The 19,575-nt window shown below is 57.0% G+C and overlaps 1 protein-coding gene across 4 annotated transcripts in view; it reads right to left on the reverse strand.

The window, feature by feature from the left end:
• Positions 1-19,575, reverse strand: part of MERTK (MER proto-oncogene, tyrosine kinase) — a 58,901-nt gene that overhangs the window by 36,608 nt on the left and 2,718 nt on the right. For 2 of the 4 annotated variants that reach the window (XM_075925889.2, XM_075925888.2), the window contains exons 2-5: positions 13,320-13,761; positions 11,189-11,289; positions 9,440-9,613; positions 859-945 (exon numbers count right to left, since the gene is read on the reverse strand). In XM_075925889.2, the coding sequence (XP_075782004.2) occupies positions 859-945; positions 9,440-9,613; positions 11,189-11,289; positions 13,320-13,761 (804 nt within the window). Of the gene's footprint in view, positions 1-858; positions 946-9,439; positions 9,614-11,188; positions 11,290-13,319; positions 13,762-14,219; positions 14,353-19,575 lie in introns of those variants that run through there. The other 2 variants (XM_075925890.2, XM_075925891.2) reach the window with 2 other exon arrangements.

Below are 19,575 nucleotides of genomic sequence, written 5' to 3' on the forward strand. Positions count from 1 at the left end.
GGCCCCACGGGCGTTCGCGTTGTGGACATAATCGGTAGGGGGGTGGCTGCCACAGCGGACAGAGCGGGAGGAGAAGGCGACATGCTCTGCTGTGGAGAGCAGAGACTCGGACCAAGCTGCAGAGACAGTCTACCCACCTCTCCGGTGCTTTAGATTCCCCCGTGAATCTTATCATGTCGGTGGGTTTGGTGCATCTAGTTCTCAGGGCTGGGAGCAAAGCCCTGCTCTCCCCCGCAATGCAACCGGCAGGATGCAGCCACTGCCTGGGTGCGAAGGTTTGAGCCCGGCGGTGGAGCAGAACTGCCAATGCCCTACCCAGAGCTGGGCAGGAAACAGCTCTCCTGCCCGGCAAGAATTTCTGAAAACGTTCCCTCCCAAATGCAAACGAAAACTCAATCTTGAAAATTGGCACCAACCAAAAATGCAAAATATCAGATCAGGTCAACTGAGACCCTGAGATCATTGTGAAAGGAGTCTTCCTCGGACGTTTACTGTTCTTAGCTTTTTTAAAACTATGAATCAACTTTCAAATTTTAGGACAAAACGTCGTTCCAACTGGAACGATCGCACTTGGGTTTGTAAAATGTCGAAACGGCATCTTTGGGGGATTCTGAAACTTTGTTTTCCAAGGTTTTTCCAGAACAGACTGACACGGACCCTTTCTGTCAACAGCTTTGGTTTTGATACATCAGCTTCTTCCAATGAAAAATGTGCTGTCCAAAAAATTCCCAGCCAACTCTAGCAATAACCTCATTCCACAGTCTCACTGCCACGCGTGGTCAGCCGGGAACCATGGACAGCTTGCTGGGCACAGACCTTAGCAGCTGTAGGAGGACAGACGCCATGTACACCGCTTACCTTTTACGTTGATCTGCACTTCGTTTGATGTAGTGAGTCCTTTGCTGTTGTGAGCCTCACAGCTGAACACGGCAGTTTCGTTAAGACCTGCAGTCGGAAGAAATCAATCCTGTAATGGGTCAGTGGCAAGGCGGTGGGGAACATTAGTGGGACAAAGGGAAGTCCTTTCACTACCCTGTATTTCAAGCTCATTTAATTCCATTCACCGCACAAAGATCCCAGTCCTGTCTGATCGCCCGCACCCGAGGAAGAGAATTGAAGGGGAGGCTTTGCAGCTTGTGTTTTCACAAAGTTCTTTTCTTTTCCTATGGACACGAATGAGCTGGTTTTGCACGAACCACTTCACATCTGCCGAACGCTGCACTTTTGCACAAGCAGCACGGTAAGCAGAAGGGGAGCACGTTGAACCCAGGCACTCGGATACTACAAGGACGAGCATGGTGTCAAAGCCTATGCCAGACCCCTGCTGACTTCAGCCGGGCCAGGGGTTCACGCCAGTAATTTAACTAAACAGCAGAGAACCTGAGAGTGTTCTCTGCTGCTTGAAGGGCGTGGATCCGGAGCATCTCTGCTCCTAAGTTACATACACACCAGACACCCCATCTCGCGACCCCTCCCCTGTCGCCCATTCCCAGCATCTGGCGCACAGGGAGACAAACCAGCAAGTTGTCTGGATCTGGTTCACCTTCACCTCTTCTGGAGACGTAACTCCGTTCAGCTGGCTCATCGCCCCAGCTGGCTAAATCTACAGTACTCGCGTCTTTCTCCACCTCTCGCTATTCTCCCTCATTCCCTCCACTCCCCACTCACCGAATCCATTCAAAGACCAGGGCTCACTCTGCCAGAGTGGAAAATAAGAGCTAGCAACGCTGCAGAGGACACAGCTCATTCCGATGATGGATAAAATCCGCTGTGTCTCTCGGCTGGGTATCTCGATTTCACTCAATTCCCCTGTACTGTCATATGAGCAAGGTCTTAATGCTGGCTGTCCTAATGAGTATTGCCCTCGTTAGACTTACATCAGATGACATGGCCATGAACTAGAGTGTAGTTACTGTGCCAGGATCAGGCCCAGAGGGATACAGGAGAGAGCTGGAGGCCCCAGATTAAATAGATCCCTTTTCCCAGGGTAAACTAGCAAAAGCTAACCCAGAACCAGCAGGAAAGGTCTAGAATCACTCAGAGTAATCAGGCCAATTAAAACACCTGGAACCAATTAGAAGGCTGTCAGAGTCAAGGGGACAAGTTAATCAGAACACCTGGGCAATTGAGAACCAGTTGAAAAGGCTTCCCTTCTGTTTGCTCAGTGTGTGAGGAAGGAGCTGATGGGAGTGAGTGTGGGGGAGAGACTGGGAGGAGAAAGTGCAAGTGGGTACCAGCAGGAATAATCTGCAGTAAGGAAGGTGCTGGGGAAGTGGCCCAGGGATGTTTAGTTTTCACGCAGCTGTGACTAGGAACATCACAGACAGCTGCTATTACAGGGTCCCAGCGAAGATGGTGCCCCCCACACCAGCTCCCCATTTCAGGATTAGGAAGAGACTGGTTTTGGTGCTAGGGCTTGTCCTACTCCATACTACCTGGAGGGGCCACAGAGACTCGGAAGTTTCCCCTCTTTTCCCCAGGCTGGCCAGTGATGAGAGCAGCCCTGTGTCTCAACTGAGGGCTGCGGTGAGCCTCTGGGGCAAGTCATCCGCCTGAAAGCACCGAGCCCACAAAGGCTAAGAAGGAGCTTAGCCACATTACAGATCTGTTCTTCCGACTCACTGCCACCGGTTCTAGCACTGGGCCTGCCGTCTGGGGAAGAGCCTGAGACGTCTGGAATTCCCAGTCCTGTCCGGATGCACAGAGCGCTTCCCAGCATCCCACGGCTTCTCTGACAGCTACAAAGCTGAGGTGGAAGTATGGCATTTCCGCAGGCCCCGTAATTCCCGGCTGGTTACCATGGAGACAATGGGCCAGGAGATCCAAGGGCCAGTGAGGAGCAATGCAGGACAGCTTCCGGTTACACGAATTAGGGGCAATGCCAGCTATCGATAATCAGACCTGCGCTTTAACGACAGCCTAACGACTCTACTCTAATTACCATATGGGCATCCTAAAGTATGTAGGGGGAGCGAGTGCACACACATCTCGAGCACAGGGCCTGTGCAAGATCCGAGGCCTGAGCCAGGGGCTGTGAACCCAAGTCAGGCCGCATATTAACACAGATGTTTACAAGCTCAGAGCCTGATACGTGACCTTGGCAGCAGCACTGCTAGCATGGCTAAAACACCGGCACTCCTGAGATGCAGCAGATACGGGGTAAATGCCACAGAAGATTAACTCAGGGACACCCTCCGCTAACACCAGATAAGAGGGTATTTTGCCCAAGACACCTGGAACACAATACAACGGGAGGGAACAAGCAGGCGCCCTGAAATGCGTCAGGTGGAACGGAAGTTGTTTGTCTCAGTCTACACATAGTGGGACTCCTCGGCTTCACCCTTTGTGGGGCTGAGGGGCAGCAGAAAGTCCCGCTGTGGACCCGACGGAGTCCCTGCCACTGGGCACTTATGCTAGCGTGCCCGTAACTGCAGCCAGGGCAAACTTGGCCAAGGGCCTCTGTCACTGAACCACGCCGGAGGTGGTTCTTTCTGGGTAGCGCTGACGAGGGCCGCTGAACCAACAGCCTGCGCAGGGCTGGGACAGCACCCGGAGAGCACACGCAGGCGACTCGCTGACAGCAAAGTCCACCCACCTTCTACTGAGACAAAGAACAGGTTCTACGAGCGCCGATAGCTCCCCCAAGCCTTGGGCACAGCTGTGTTTGTCAGCGCGAACTGCCTTTGCTTCCCACGAGCTGACATTTACCCGTGGGACTTAATGGTTTGCACTCGGCTGTTTGTGTGTGCATGCGGGTGTCGTTTCCAGCTTTCTCTCCTCCGCTCAGACTTTTCAGCTGATGCTCTGTCGTGGATGATGGTCCTTATACACCCGCCTGTTGTTCTCACGCTGTTACAGAAAGCTTGGTACAATACTCCAGGGTTGTTTAATGGGGAGCAGGATTACTCCTGGATTTACTTACTTATACACATCTTGGAAGGTTTCCCGTTTGTAATTAAAACCCCATAAAAACAAGGCAGCTGTCATAAGCATGAGAGATGGCCAGCAGCATGGGGACTAAGGGGTTAACTATACCTAACCCAGGTAGAGTTGGCCAATAGGAATGTAGGTAGGAATTTCAAACTGGGACAAAGGAATTTTTGGTTTCTTCCTCTCCTTTGTCCTGGGCAGTTTCTCGCTACTGAGGGAGTCAGACAGAACGTCTCCCTCTAAGAATAGACTCTTCACTCCGCTGTAAGTAGGGTAAAGTTTAGATAAACCCGTTAGGTTTTATTGTTTTATGGTTTGGGAAATGGGATCTGGTGTCTGTGCATTTAAAATGGGGTTTTCTCTCTTTTGCAACTAAGTTTGGGCCCATGGTGGAATTCCCTATGAGTATACTTCTTTACAATCTAGTCATTATGCTGGCAGCAAGTATATTGTGGTGATAATAGAAGTTCTTTCTTTTTTCTTTTTATTAACCTGGTATTGGTTAATTTTTGTGTCCTGGTTTGTACTGTAGGGGTGAGATTTCCCAAGTGATATCTCCCCGCTGATTTTCTTATCATTACTTAGGTGGTGGCAGCGGAGTTTTACCCTCCAAATCTAGGTTGTTCAGATTTTGGGGGCAAGTGTTTTACCAAAGCCTGGGACGATAAGGTTTTGGGGTACTTTTGCGGGCCCCCACTTCTGCATTCATCGTGCCAGAGTGGGGACGGAGCCATGGCAGCAGCCCTTATACGTCAACCCTGCCTGCTTGGCAGGGCTGGGGGTGTTCTTCCCAAAGAGCACTGCTTCAGAACACCTTGGGAAAGAGGGTGTATTTTCACCGTCTCGTTTTCTAGGCTGTAATCGCAGGGGTCAAGGGCTTACACTGAACCCTTGCTCAGCCAAGCTGCCCATGCTCATGCAAGTTGTCCCTTTGATGCCACTAGGGTGACTTGTGTGGAGAAAAAAAGCCAACAACCCCAGAGTTGCCAAATAGACAGAAAATGCAGAAGGGATGAGTCAGATCTTCCAACTTTCACTGCCTTTTTAACCCCCTCTGGAGCCCAAGGCGTGCCAGCTATGGCATATCACATACACAGAGGGGAGCAAGCCAAGCAACCCCCCTTTTTGCTCTTTCATGGCAAAATGCGCCTGGATTTTCCATCACTGACGGGCATGAGGTCAGTTGCACTGGGACCTCTCTCTCCCTTGCTCCTCCTGGGGTCTTGGGTCTCATTCCCCTCCATGCAGATCTAAGGATCTTCTACAGCCCCATTCCTTCTCTCTCTCCAGGGTCCCAGCACAGAGAAACTGGGGGAGAGCTCAGCAAAAAACACCCCCCCCCCCCGGTGAAACTCCAGCCTCAGGCCAGCCCGCCACGTGCTGACACTCGTCCCCACGGAGCGATGGGTCTGGGCAGAGCTAAAACGGGGTGGGGGGAGGAACGGGGCCCCGATCCTTGGCTGCAGCCCAGGAGCACTCAACACCAGTTGGGGGAGTCGCACTTGCATCCCATAGCTGCACTAGCCTGCACTGGCTGCCAGTGACCCAGGGAAATTCCAGCCCCAGGTCTGCTGCGGTCGTGCGCCCAAGGCAACTCTCCCAGATTGCCCAAGGCACTGACTGGCTGAGCGCACCACACCCAGCTCCCACACGGGCCAGCCCAAGAGAGCACTGGATCCAGCCCCTGGAGGACAGGAGATACCCGCTACCACGCAGGGAATGCCGCTTTCACTTCCCCGTTTCGTTTCCTTTCCGCCCGCCCAGGATGTCTACACAGCACTTTTATAAGCCCACGAGCCAGAGTCAGCTGACTTGGCCCACCCACGGGGGCTAGGTGCACTGTAGACACACCCTAAGGAAACTGCTGCATGGGCCGGCAGGGGAACAGACTCTGGGAAGCCCCAAAAGCAGAGCTAGAGGCACCCGCTGACTTCCCGTTTGCCCCAAGACCTGCCTTTGCTTAGCAGCACCAGCCTCCTCCACAGACAGTGCATGCAGCTTCCTGGGGCGGCCGGCTGAGCGGGCTGTCCATGGCGGAGGGGAGACATTTCCAGCCCTAAACTGAACCCAGCTGAAAGCCCCAAATCCAGCCCCTTTCTTCAGGTGCCCAGAGCCGAGCTGTATCTCCCAGCGAGGAGAGATAGCCCCTGCCCCCCCGTCCCGCAGGGTACCACAAGCATCCCGTCCGCTCGGCCGAGCGAGCATCCGCCCGCGGCCCAGTGTGCCTGCCCGACTCTGCCGGCGGGGGAGTCTGTGTCCCACGCAGCTCCCCGGGCATGCAGCAAGCCTGACCACTGGCTCTTCTCCCAGAACGAGCCCCTCCCCACCCTGAGACACTGGGCAGCCAGGCGAGAGGCCAAGCTCCCAGGGGCGTGCAAAACCCACAAGCACAGAGCTGAGAGCAGCAGGCCTGAGCATCGCCCTGCCCCGGAGCAGCAAGGGGGCCGCAGGCGACTGCCAGGCGGACATGGGGGGGAGCCATGAGGAGGAGAGAACGTGACCAGGAAGGGAGGAGCAAGGAGCGTTGCCCATGCAGGGGTCCCTGGGAGCCCCCCCCCCCGCTATAGTCTAGGGGCCGCATTCTCCTTCCAGCACGAGGGGCAGGACACCCGGCGAGTCTCCCCCTCTTCGTTGCACAGACGGCAAAGCCTGACCCTCCGGGGCACAGCGGAGCAGCTTGACCTCCTGAGCCAGCAAACGTCGCAAGACCTGCACAGCCGCTGGGATACACACAGCCCCCGCTCCGCCAGCCCCCACGGGCTTCCCCACATGCTCAGATTTCCCGCGGGGGTCCGTGAGGGGCATGGGAGCATGGGGCGGCAGCGTACCTCCCCCCAGAAGCCCCGGGCTTTTCCGGCTCAAGGCAACGCGTTTTTCCGGGCCCAGCCCCAAGGAGCACGAAAACTCTCCCAGTACAAGTGGCGAATCTGCGCCCCTGCGGAACAGCCCCGAGCTTGCTTCCCGCGCTGCTCGTTTAGGATAACGAAGCGCGTCGGAGCCCACTTCTGCCTGGCCTAGATTCTGAAGAGGCCACGGGAAGCCTGAGAAAGCGGGTGGCAGCGTGACGCGGGCAGAACCAGCGGAGACGTTTAGAACTCTTCTGCCTTGACTTCCCAGCCCACCCACGCGCCTGCCCCTTGGCGCTGGCGAGGTAGCGGAGCCGTGACATTGTTCACATCGGAGGGGGGGGGTCCCAGACGAGCGCTGGAACTTCCCTCCGCTCCCCGCCACGCGCCGCGGTGAAAGCCAGTTCAGGTGACTGGGCGAACGGCTTCACAGCAGTGTTAGCAATGGCCACTGGCAGCCCGGAGCCAGCCTAGCCGGGTGCGAACGGGCGTGCTGCAAACCACGCTCCGGTGCCAGGGTCCGGGCTGGTGCTGGGCTCACCTGGGCTTCCTCACTGCAAAGGGAGCGGCTTACAGCCTCACAGGGGCTGGAGCCGACTGCCCTGCCTGGGCCGGAAGCAGCCAGCGGCTTGCGTGTGGATGGGCCGGGGAAGCGCTACACCCCGGGAAGAGGCTGGGCTAATTCTGCAATGAGACGCCCCCTCGTGGGCACCCAAACAAACCTCCCCAGCCAACGCCAGCTCCTCGTTCAACACGCCACACACCTCCCATTAGGGCTACCAGAGGGTTTAAAAAAAATACTGGACACAGATCGGGGGGGGGGGGCAGGAGGGGAGTGGAGGTTGGGGGGAACAGGGCTACCTGGGAGAGATGGGGGTGGGGAAACCAGCCCAAGGGAAGCAGGGCTGGTCTGGAGGGGGCTGGAGGAGTGGGGTGGCTGGGGGGGGGAGAACTGGTCGGCGGGGAGTGGGGCTGGCTGGGGGGGTGGGGGAAGCGGGGCTGGCCAGGGAAGATTGGGGCGGGGGGGAGAGAGTGGGGCTGGCTGGAGGAGATGGGGGGGGGAGCGGGGCTGGCCAGAGGAAATCGGGGGGGGAGCGGGGCTGGCCATGAGGGGGTCGAGGGGAGTGGGGCTGGCCAGGGGAGAGCGGGGGAGGGGAGAGGGGGAGAGCAGGGCTGGGGGGGAGCGGGGGGGGGAGCGGGGCTGGGGGGCCAGAGGGGGGGGGAGGGGAGGGGGGGGGAGGGGAGGGGAGTGGGGGGAGAGGGGGGGCCGTGGGGGGGGAGAGCGGGGCTGGCCAGGGGAGAGCGGGGGGGGGGAGCGGGGCTGGCCTGGGGAGGGGGGGGGGGGGGCGGGGCTGGCCAGGGGAGAGCGGGAGGGGGGAGGGGGGGGGAGATTGGGGGGGGAGAGCAGGGCTGGCCAGGGGAGAGCGGGGGGGGGGGAGCGGGGCTGGCCAGGAGAGAGCGGGAGGGAGGGGAGATTGGGGGGGGAGCAGGGCTGGCCAGGGGAGATCGGGGGGGGGAGCGGGGCTGGCCGTGAGGGGGTCGAGGGGAGCGGGACTGGCCAGGGGAGATCGGGGGAGGGGAGCGGGGCTGGCCGTGAGGGGGTCGAGGGGAGCGGGGCTGGCCAGGGGAGATCGGGGGGGGGGAGCGGGGGCCAGGGGGCGGGGGGGGGAGCGGGGCTGGCTAGGGGAGAGCGGGGGGTGGGGGAACTGGCCGGCAGGGAGCATGGCTGGCCCGGGAGAATGCAGATCCTAGGGCGCTGCCCATCCCGTGCACGATCCCAGCGGGGCGCTCGGGCAAGTCCGGCCCCAGAGATTCCATCCTGCCCCGGCCCGGCCCCCCTCCGCTCTACTGTGCAGTTGTGCACTGTCTAGCTGGCAGACACTCTCATGCAGCGTGAGCGTGTCCTCTGGCCAGGCAGTTCGCCACTACATACTGATACTCATGACAACAATAAAACGTACTTAACTAGAAAACACCCGACATTTCTACGGCCGGTATTTTCTCAATTTGTGTCCCAGACAGAACCCTCCAATACTGGACTGTCCAGTTCAAAGCCGGACACCTGGCCACCCTCGCTCCCATTCACAGGCAGGCTCCAGCACTGCTCCCCCGTGCAGGGGAACACCACGTGTGCACCACCTTCCCCACCCCCGCCCTGCAACGAAGCACGAACCCGGATCTGCCCGGCATCGTCGTGCCGGTCTGCCAGAGAGCCCTGCTCCGGGAGCGCCGGACACGGAGGGAGCCCTGGATTTATGGACTGCCGGGCCGAAAAGGAGCAGCACAATCTTGATCTGCCCAGGCCAGAGCCCCACAAAGATTCCCAGCTGCACCCACCCCGCGTGGGCTCAGCGTGGAGGCCCTGCGTTCTGCGAATGGGGCGCAGTGAATCCGGCAGGGCAGGAGCTGCCTCTGTGTCACCGTGCAAGGACATAGCCATCAGTTCAACACTGGCACGAGGCCTGACACCCTGCCTGGCCCGGCCCGTGCTACTGAGGCCTGTTGGCCAGGGCCCCCGCCTTTCTGGCTGCTTCTGAGTGCCAGCCACTCCTCAGGGTAGCCAGTCACCGGCCAGCCAGCGAGGGCAGGCAGCAAATGCCGGCCAGCCACGGAGCTTGCCATGTGCCCAGACCCACCCCGAAACCGCCCCGGGCGGCACTCACCTGGCACTGTCAGGACGGAGGGGGACATGTGCGGCTGGTCACTCACTCTGCTGCTGTTCCAAACCCAATAAATCTCCACTGGATCGGGCGGCCCCACCGCCTGGCACGTCAGGTTAAATGGCTGGTTCCTGGTAACGTTCAGCCTCTGGGGCTGCCGAAGGAAGTGGGGGAGGCCTGTGCGGAGACACCCGGAGACAAGCACCGTGAAAATACTGTCAGCAACAACGCTGATAACCAAGCATACCCAGATTCACCCGCATCACCGCCAATACAACCGCAGCTCTGAGCGCAGACACCTGCCTCCCACCCTGAGTCACCCGGCCCGCTCCGCCACCTCCTGCTCCTCCCACACCGAGTCACCCGGCCCGCTCCGCCACCTCCTGCTCCTCCCACCCCGAGTCACCCGGCCCGCTCCGCCACCTCCTGCTCCTCCCACCCCGAGTCACCCGGCCCGCTCCGCCACCTCCTGCTCCTCCCACCCCGAGTCACCCGGCCCGCTCCGCCACCTCCTGCTCCTCCCACCCCGAGTCACCCGGCCCGCTCCGCCACCTCCTGCTCCTCCCACCCCGAGTCACCCGGCCCACTCCGCCACCTCCTGCTCCTCCCACCCCGAGTCACCCGGCCCGCTCCGCCACCGCCTGCTCCTCCCACCCCAAGTCACCCGGCCCGCTCCGCCACCTCCTGCTCCTCCCACCCCGAGTCACCCGGCCCGCTCCGCCACCGCCTGCTCCTCCCACCCCAAGTCACCCGGCCCGCTCCGCCACCTCCTGCTCCTCCCACCCCATCACCCGGCCCGCTCCGCCATCTCCTGCTCCTCCCACCCGAGTCACCCGGCCCGCTCCGCCACCTCCTGCTCCTCCCACCCCGAGTCACCCGGCCCACTCCGCCACCTCCTGCTCCTCCCACCCCGAGTCACCCGGCCCGCTCCGCCACCTCCTGCTCCTCCCACCCCGAGTCACCCGGCCCACTCCGCCACCTCCTGCTCCTCCCACCCCGAGTCACCCGGCCCGCTCCGCCACCTCCTGCTCCTCCCACCCCGAGTCACCCGGCCCGCTCCGCCACCTCCTGCTCCTCCCACCCCGAGTCACCCGGCCCGCTCCGCCACCTCCTGCTCCTCCCACCCCGAGTCACCCGGCCCGCTCCGCCACCTCCTGCTCCTCCCACACCGAGTCACCCGGCCCGCTCCGCCACCTCCTGCTCCTCCCACCCCGAGTCACCCGGCCCACTCCGCCACCTCCTGCTCCTCCCACCCCAAGTCACCCGGCCCGCTCCGCCACCTCCTGCTCCTCCCACCCCAAGTCACCCGGCCCGCTCCGCCACCTCCTGCTCCTCCCACCCCGAGTCACCCGGCCCGCTCCGCCACCTCCTGCTCCTCCTACCCCGAGTCACCCGGCCCGCTCCGCCACTTCCTGCTCCTCCCACCCCGAGTCACCCGGCCTGCTCCGCCACCTCCTGCTCCTCCCACCCCGAGTCACCCGGCCCGCTCCGCCACCTCCTGCTCCTCCCACCCCGAGTCACCCGGCCCGCTCCGCCACCTCCTACTCCTCCCACCCCAAGTCACCCAGCCCGCTCCATCACCTCCTGCTCCTCCCACCCCGAGTCACCCGGCCGCTCCGTCACCGCCTATTCATTCCCACTCCAGACCAATGCCTCCTCCTAACTGCCCAGCTCCCCACATGACCCCTGCCAGGCACCCTCCTGCAGCTCACTGGCACTGCTGCTAAATGCCTCCTTCAGGCACCGGCTTACCTTCCAGCTGGACAAAGATAGGGTCGGACACGATTTCCTCACTGTGGATTTTCAGTTTGCAGCTGTAGGACCCGTTATCAGAGCGCTGAGCGTTGGTGATGCTGCCAGGGGAGAGGGCAGGGTTACCAAGGCTTTGTCTCTCACCCGGACACGGCAGACGAGAAATGCGGGAGCACTGCTATGCTGGAGCTCAGTAAGTATTGCCCTCAAAAGCTGCAGTAAAAGGATGTGACGGCTGCAAAGTCAAGCACTCAAATGCTGCAACCTTCATGCAGCCCCCTGGCATGCCTGCATTACGCTACGGCCTTGCATTAGGCGCATGGACTGTAAGGCTAGAAGGGCCCATCACAATCTTCCCGTCTGACCCCATGCACATCTCAAGCCACAGAACCTCCCCCACCCACCCCTGGAACAGACCCCGAACCTCCGGCTGAGTGACTGACGTCCTCAAACCTGCCTTTCTAATCTCTGAGTTACAGAGAATCCACCACTTACACTACCAGTCGAACCCGTGGGGCCTGGCCGGTGCCCAGTCAGAGAATTTGCCAAGCCACAGGAGTCAATGAGAGCTAACTAACAGCACAGAACATGGAGAGCCAGGGGCTGGAAACAGACTTTGTGGAACCACAGGAAACTTGGCCATCCCCATGACAGGGGGACATCGGGCTCACCCAAATCCTGCCGGACCACGGATGTTGCCGGACAAGAGAGGTTCAACCTGTAGTTTAAACCTACAAGTGAGGCATGCTGCAGAGAAAAGTGAACCCCGTCTTACCCTCCCCGGGGGACTCTTCCAATCTGACCTAGGGGAAAATTCCTTCCTGACCCCAAATATGGCGATCAATTAGGCCGGGAAGCATGTGGGCAAGCCCCACCAGAATTACAGGCTCACCTGCTTTTCCCCCTGAAGACCTGGCTGCATTCAGTCCACAGGAAGGCTGGTGCTCACTTAAGGAGCAGCTGCCCAATCGGTTGTTTCATGCTCCGGATTTAACGCGCAGCTCTCTGACCGGCATTCATGCAAGCCCTGCTCTGAAGGCAGAGCTACCCACGTCCTCCTCGGCCTCCCTGGGGGCCCCTTCGCTGCCACCGTGAAGTGCTTCCCACAGCCACTAATGTTTACTGTTCCGGTTTAACGTTAGGCGTAACTGGTTCACCGGGGCGAGCGTGGGGAGGCCGGCTAGCCGTAACCGCTAAGCATCACCCTACACCGAATCACGCCGCCGCCGCGATGCTGAGAAGCCCCGAGGCATGCTGGGACACTCGCTGCGAGAACGGCACGTGTGGTTGTTTCTGGACTGTCTCGCAGCTGCCCTGTTACACCCCGTGATCTGTGGGGCCCTCGTGCCAATGACAGCCAGGCACAAGCTGGCTTTTTCCATGGATTCAAGAGCGTCTAACCCCGTGCACAGCCAGCGTGGGAGAAGGGGTGTGGAGGGGACGGTATCTACGGGGCTACGTTTGGCTCAGGGGATCTTCCTTCCCTTTGATTTCCCCCCAGCACTCTGGGTTTCACGTGGCCGATTCCCGCCTACAACTGAGGTGACCTTTGTCTCCCAGTGCAACCGTCCTGACCTCAGCAGGGCTGGGGCGTCTGCCTTCTCAAACTGGGGGCACGCCTGGGGGCTGAGCTGACCGCAGTACCAGCCCCTGCTTCCTGCCGGACCAGCCAGGAGCTCTCCTTCCCCCTCCCCTGCTCTGTTCCTTGGCCTGTCACGCGTGAGGGGCTGGGTTTGCTTGGGGGAAGATGACTTACAACAAAAGGTGTGTGGCTGAGTTTGGGGTTTTCTGGGATCCCCTGATTCCCATCGTCCATCATGCAAGACAGGGTTAGAACGAGCGCTTGGAGTCTGTGGTAACCATTACCTGCCTGACAAGTCAGTGAGGACTGTCCCCTTTCATGGGGTGGGGTCCCAAACCCCAACTGATCAGCAAACACCACAGTCCCCCCAGAGCCCCTTCCAGCAGCAAGCTAGTGCTGGGCCTGCCCCAGCTGGCTGAGGTCCCGGCCGGGCACTGTTAGCAGTCGGGAATTGTGTGGGGTCTCAGCTACAGAGTCCAGAGTTTTCAGCTGTTCTTGAACCAAAGCCGGCAACCAGCGAGCCCCCTTTGACAGAGCTGGCTTCGTTACCTGAAGGTAGAGATCATGGTTATTTCCTCATCGTCCATCACCTGGTAGTAGCGAGTGGACATGCGGCCTGGCTCCTGCAGCTCCTTCCCATCCTTCCACAAGGAAATGACGGCAGAGTCGTGGTTGAGCAAGGCATGAGGCACCTTAATGGAGCAGTTAAACGTGAAGTCTTTGTGCTCGTTAATTACGATCTGTCTCACTGTGGGGTTGAATTTAATCGGCTGGAGAGAGCGGGCTGCGGAGGCTCCGTCCAAGAGAGACCCGTTGGCCTGCTCAGGATATGGCTCCCCAGGGGGCCTCGGTGTGTCGGCTCCGGTGGCATCGTGCACCGTGGTCAGAAGGGAACGGGGGCGCCGGGGTGCAGCTGGCCAGGCCGCCAACAGCACTTGTGTGGCTGGCATCCGGCGGGACGTCCCGCTCTCCCGCCTCGCCTCAGAGCTCTCTGCAAAACAAGAGCCAGGGTTACCTCAGATCCGTGGGTGCCTCTCCCCACGCAGGCCCTAGGTCTGTGGGGTGGAAGGCCTCACCGCCTGACTAACTGGTTCCTCCAAAGCCCTCTCCCTAGAGAGGGACACAAGAGAGCGCTACCAAGGCGGGGTTCAGCGTTTCCACCCTGCCCGCGGGACTCCCCATGTTTTGCACAGGAGGGATGTGCCTGGTCCAGACCTTACGGCCAGTTCCGGCCTCACCCCGCTAGACTCCCCTTTCCCATAGGATACAACAGCCCACGTGCACCAAAAAGCCAAATGAGCAGGAGAACAAGACAGCCACGTGAGGAGGTGCTGCCCAGACCCCCGCCCCACTGCAGCCATCCGGCCAGCCCCCTCCCCAGTGCCCAGGGACTGAGATGCTGCCATTAACGCGAGGCTCCGCATCCCCCACGTGCTGGCTCCAACGCACCCCGCAATGAAGAGAGATCTGCTGTTTCCCTGGCCGGAGACGTCACCCCTCAGACACCCGCACAGGCCTGGCCCTGGCTTTGCCGAGCACCTGCCTCACAAGGCCTCGTAACCATGGCAACGCCAGGGATGCTCTGTGCAGGTGTCTGGGTTTGCCCCACGACTGGAGCTTCCTGGGGACAGACACCCCGTCTCCTGGGGGCTTGTTCAGCACCTAATGCAGCGGGGGGGCGGGGGAGGAGTCTGATGGCGGTCCGGGTGCTACTACACTAGAAATGTTCAGCGGGGGAACTGACAGCGGGGGAGGCACACCCCGACTGGAGGCTGAATCTGCACGGCCCTGGGGCACAGAGCTGAGAGCATCGCCGGGCAGGCCCACGTCACACCTGCCCCCAAGCAGGAGGAAGGTCGAGGGTGCTAGCACTGACACCCCCATTTCCTCCCCCCCTCTGAGCCACGCACCTCAGTGTGCGGCGGGGGGTCCCTGCTCAGGGCTGGGGTCTGTGCTAGAACGAGAGCCGGGCTCCCTTTTACGGACGAGCGCTCAGAAACGCTGCTTCCGTCGACCAGAAACTGTCGTCGCCACGGCCCCGCCATGGGAAAATGCTCTGAGCCAGCTGCAGAAATCGTACCCACCAGGGGCACGTGTAGCCCAGTGACTAGAGCCCCCCCTCCCCGTGGGGTGTGGGAGACTCAGGCTGGAATCCCCACTTGGGTCCCAGGCAGCCGCGCTCCCTCTCTGGCCCAGCGAGTATTTCTGGGTCTATAGAGTGCCCCAGCTTCCGCCGGCGGTACGGACCCACCCCAGACTAACAGAGCCAGGGGGTTCGGGTGCTCACCAAGAGCAAGGCAGCGAGCGCTCATTGTGCTAGGAACACGCTGGGCACGCCACCTGATTACACATCCCTCGTGCTTACACGAGCACTGTCCACGCACAGCCCAGGCTCACCCTCGTGTGACAGCCTCGCACTTGCACATGGACTTGCCGCAGCATCAACTCCATGATTTATGCATGGTCACACAGCAGCTCCCTGGCAGAGCCACGGAGAGAACTGCACCACTGAGCACTGGATGTGCAGCTAAAAGCAGACGTGGGAGTTGATTCTGGGGTCCGTAAGCGCACCCCAGCATGCCTCACACAAAGGGTTAATGATCACATAGGGTTAGGACCTCTGTTGTGGTGGCAGGCAATGTTCCCACTAATCTTTTCCATCCATGTGCAGAATACATTTTATGTGCACCAAATTGTGTGTGAATGTGCACCACACCGTAGAAACACACAGCCTAGCTGTGGGAGCTCTGCTAATCAGCTGGGCAGCATTTGAATCTCTCCTGAGCGGCTGCACAAGCCCACGGCTTACAGGGAACCCTGGGCCGGGTTCTTCCGCTAAGCTACCTGTGGGCAGGGGTTAGATACCTACAGAGGCTACAGATGAGTCCCTGGTGACTTGCCGGGGGAGTTCAGCTTGTAAATTCCAGACCAGTTCTAAAGTGTAGTGGGGGAGGGCTCTAGGGTCTGGGATGGCGTCGTGTTACCAGGAGAGACCCCGGGAACAGCCAAGCACAGAGAAGTGTGTTTTGTGGGCGTGTGTTGTGACGCTGTTTGCTGGATTTTGTGCTGCTGACGTGAGTTTCTTTGCTACAGACGCCAAACTCCGACCCAGGCAGGGGGAGCTGACAGGGTCCAGTGACACCAGGGCATGTGGTGCCAGTCCCCTGCTCACAGATGTGTCAACTCCTGGAGCAAACACACACACGCGTCACTTAACCTGGCGCTAAGGTTGTGTGGGACTTTCACCTGGTGCCTTCACCCAGCATGCGCATGCGACCCCTATTTTGTATCCTAAGGGTACGTCACGCTGCCATTGGCACCCAGGCTGGCCAGGGCTCAGGCGGTGGGCTGTTTAATTGCAATGCAGATGTTCAGCTAGTGCTGAGGCCTGGAGCTGTAGGACCCTATGAGGTGGGACGGTCCCAGCAGCTACGCCCCAATTAAACAGCCCCTTAGCCCAAGCCCCTGGAGGGTGTCTAATTACAGGGCAGACACATCCAACGTGCCTTGCTGGTTTATCACAAGTAACAGCTACTTAAACCTGCCTTAACTGAGCTCCATTTATAGGAAAATAAATAAGATCACGATGAAAAATTGTCTCGTAAAATGCATGGTGAATTTTTCTAAAACTTTATTTGCTATGCTAAGGTCTTCTTTTCAAAATAACCCTGTTTAACATACACTCTAAATCCAACACAGATATGCTGACACTTAAATTTATTATAATCTCTTAAAACATTTGCATAAAAAATAAATACGCTGAATTCCTGAGCCTCTAGCAAAACCTCGAAGTTAAAGGCTGTTTTTCCAAATAAAGAAAGAATCGGGGGGGAGGGATTTGAAATCGACCTTTTGAGGTCAAGCTTTATAAATATGGCTCAGTGTGTCAACATAAGTAACTCGAGAGACTGTCTCATTTCAAGAGACTTACACGAGTAGGAATTTAAGTACCAGTCTCTTTAACTTAAGTATATTTGAAAATTTGTTCAGGCAAATAATCAGCTTAATTCACTCACTACAATGAATCCCTCTGTTCCATTAAGAAATCATTCAGTTATAAATGCAAATTGTGTTTTAACAGATGTTTCTGTATCCAAAACATCTAAGGTCATTTTGTTAATAAACATAACTTGCGTTTGCCATTGTGTGCAATTGTAGTTACCACCCAAATGGCGGTTGACTCAACTCACATGCAAAAAGTTATCTAGTAAATAAGCAACCGTGCTGTTTCCAGCATACAAAAAATGTACAATTAATAAGAATCTGGAAACATGAAGCTATGCAATTGCTTAAATAAATGTAGTTATTGTGCTCCCTGCTATGTAGCAAAATGATGTACCAAATCTAGTGTAAAGACTCTATGAAGCTGTAAATCAGCATGTTTAATGGTTGTCAACCCATGAAAACGCACCTTTCTTTAGAAAACAGGAAGTACAAATGGAAAAGTTACTTAAAATCACTGACTTAAATTGAAACTTTCCACTGAGTGATGCACATCGCTGCTTTGAATCCCCTTGATTGAAATCACTTCACTCCGCGAGTTTTGCCATTCCCAGCCCAGCACTCCACCAACCAGCCTCGATTTTCAAACATTTATCCCAAATGAAAAGCCGTTGCCAACCTTCTACAGAGGTGTCATTTCCCTCCGCCCTTACAAATTACTTCATCTTTGGATGGTATCACGAGCTTTCATGGGCACAACCCATTTCTTCACAGCTGAAGTTTAATAATTTGTTCCCGTATCTTTCCAGGGACCATCGTTAGGCTGCCTGGGCTATACTTCCCCACGTGCTCTTTGTTCCCCTGGTTAAAGAGAAGCACTATTTTGCCCTGTTCCAGTCCTGTGGAACCTCCACTGTCCAGCAGGAATTCTCAAAGGTAATTGTTAAAGGTTCAGAGATTGCTGCAGGTAGACCCTCAAGTATCCTAGGATGAACGTCATCAGATCCGGCCGACTTGAATACACCTAATTTTGGCTCCCCCCTTGTTGCTGATACTAATTATCAGCCTTTTCAGGGAAGACTGAAGCAAAATCAGCATGAAACACCCAAGTTCTTAAGAACATAAGAACGGCCGTACTGGGTCAGACCAAAGGTCCTTCTAGCCCAGTATCCTGTCTGCCGACAGTGGCCAGCACCAGGTGCTCCAGAGGAGGTGGACTGAAGACAATGATCAAGCGATTTGTCTCCTGCCATCCCTCTCCAGCCTCTGAAAAACAGAGGCCAGGGACACCATTTCTATCCCCTGGCTAATAGCCTTTTATGGACCTAACCTCCAGGAAATTATCTAGCTTCTCTTTACACTCTATTATACTCCTGGGCTACGTCTACACTGGCCCCTTTTCCGGAAGGGGCATGTAAATTTCACTAGTCGTCGTAGGGAAATCCGCGGGGGATTTAAATATCCCCCGCGGCATTTAAATAAAAATGTCCGCCGCTTTTTTCCGGCTTTTAAAAAAGCCGGAAAAGAGCGTCTAGACTGGCCCCGATCCTCCGGAAAAAGTGCCCTTTTCCGGAGGCTCTTATTCCTACTTCAAAGTAGGAATAAGAGCCTCCGGAAAAGGGCACTTTTTCCGGAGGATCGGGGCCAGTCTAGACGCTCTTTTCCGGCTTTTTTAAAAGCCGGAAAAAAGCGGCGGACATTTTTATTTAAATGCCGCGGGGGATATTTAAATCCCCCGCGGATTTCCCTACGACGACTAGTGAAATTTACATGCCCCTTCCGGAAAAGGGGCCAGTGTAGACGTAGCCCTAGCCTTCACAGCCTCCTTGCCTGCTAAGTAGACCATCCACGTGTCTCTTTCTTTTCTCTTACTCCTAACGCAAGCATACTTGGTGTAACTCACTATGTGCCTTAGCCTCTCCGATGTTGTCCATACATGCTTGTGCTGCTCTTTTGTACACTCCTCCTTAGCAATTCACCCATGCATCCACTTTTTGTACCATTATTTTTTGGCTTTCAGATCATTACAGAACTCCTGATGCAGCCAGACTGACTTCCGACCAGTCTTCCTATCTGTCCCTTGCGCCAAGATCATTTGCAGTTATGTCTTTAATGCTGTGTCCTTGGGCAACTGCCAGCTCTCGCAAACTCCCTTTTCCTCTGGATTTTAATCTGTCCTTATTCTGCTGCTCTCACTCCTGCCTTTCCTGGAAATAACAGACTTTGTGTGTGATTGTTTTCTCCCATCTTCAGATTCAATACCAATTCTTCCCTGTTGGTCAGACTCAACTCTAAAAGGGGTGTACCCTTGGTCACATCCTCCACTTTCTGAAACAAAAAGTTGCCCCTGATATATTCCAAGAATTTAGCCAAAATATTGTGGTTTGCCATAGTACTTTCCCAGCAGGTGCCAGGATGCTCACAGTCCACGTTTCTGACAGGCCTTGTGTTGTACATATTTCTTAGTTATTGCAAAAATATTTCTACCTCCTCTTCCTGATTTTATTAGAGCCCGAACATGGTGACATCTCTATTTTTCACACCTTTTATCTTACCTAGAGACCATCAACTGGTCTGCAACTGGCCTCCTTCAGGTCCTCAGAACAAATATGATGCATAATGCAACACCTTCTCCTTTTTAATACAGTACTGTATGTTCTTTCTACAGCCCTCAGTACCAACATTTCAGCCCGACCAACAGTGAATGTGATTAACCTGTTGCTTTCAGAAAAATTTTCACAGGTTATAACTATAAAGTAAATCAAAGAATGGGTAGAAAGTTGTGCCCTGTTTACCCAATGAGAACATTCAATATGTCTTAACCAAGTCCAGTTTTTAGCTGGCTAGTAGCCCTGAATACAAA

Source organism: Pelodiscus sinensis, chromosome 3 (genome assembly GCF_052426305.1).
Source record: "Pelodiscus sinensis isolate ZL-2025 chromosome 3, ASM5242630v1, whole genome shotgun sequence".
Lineage (NCBI taxonomy): Eukaryota > Metazoa > Chordata > Testudines > Trionychidae > Pelodiscus > Pelodiscus sinensis.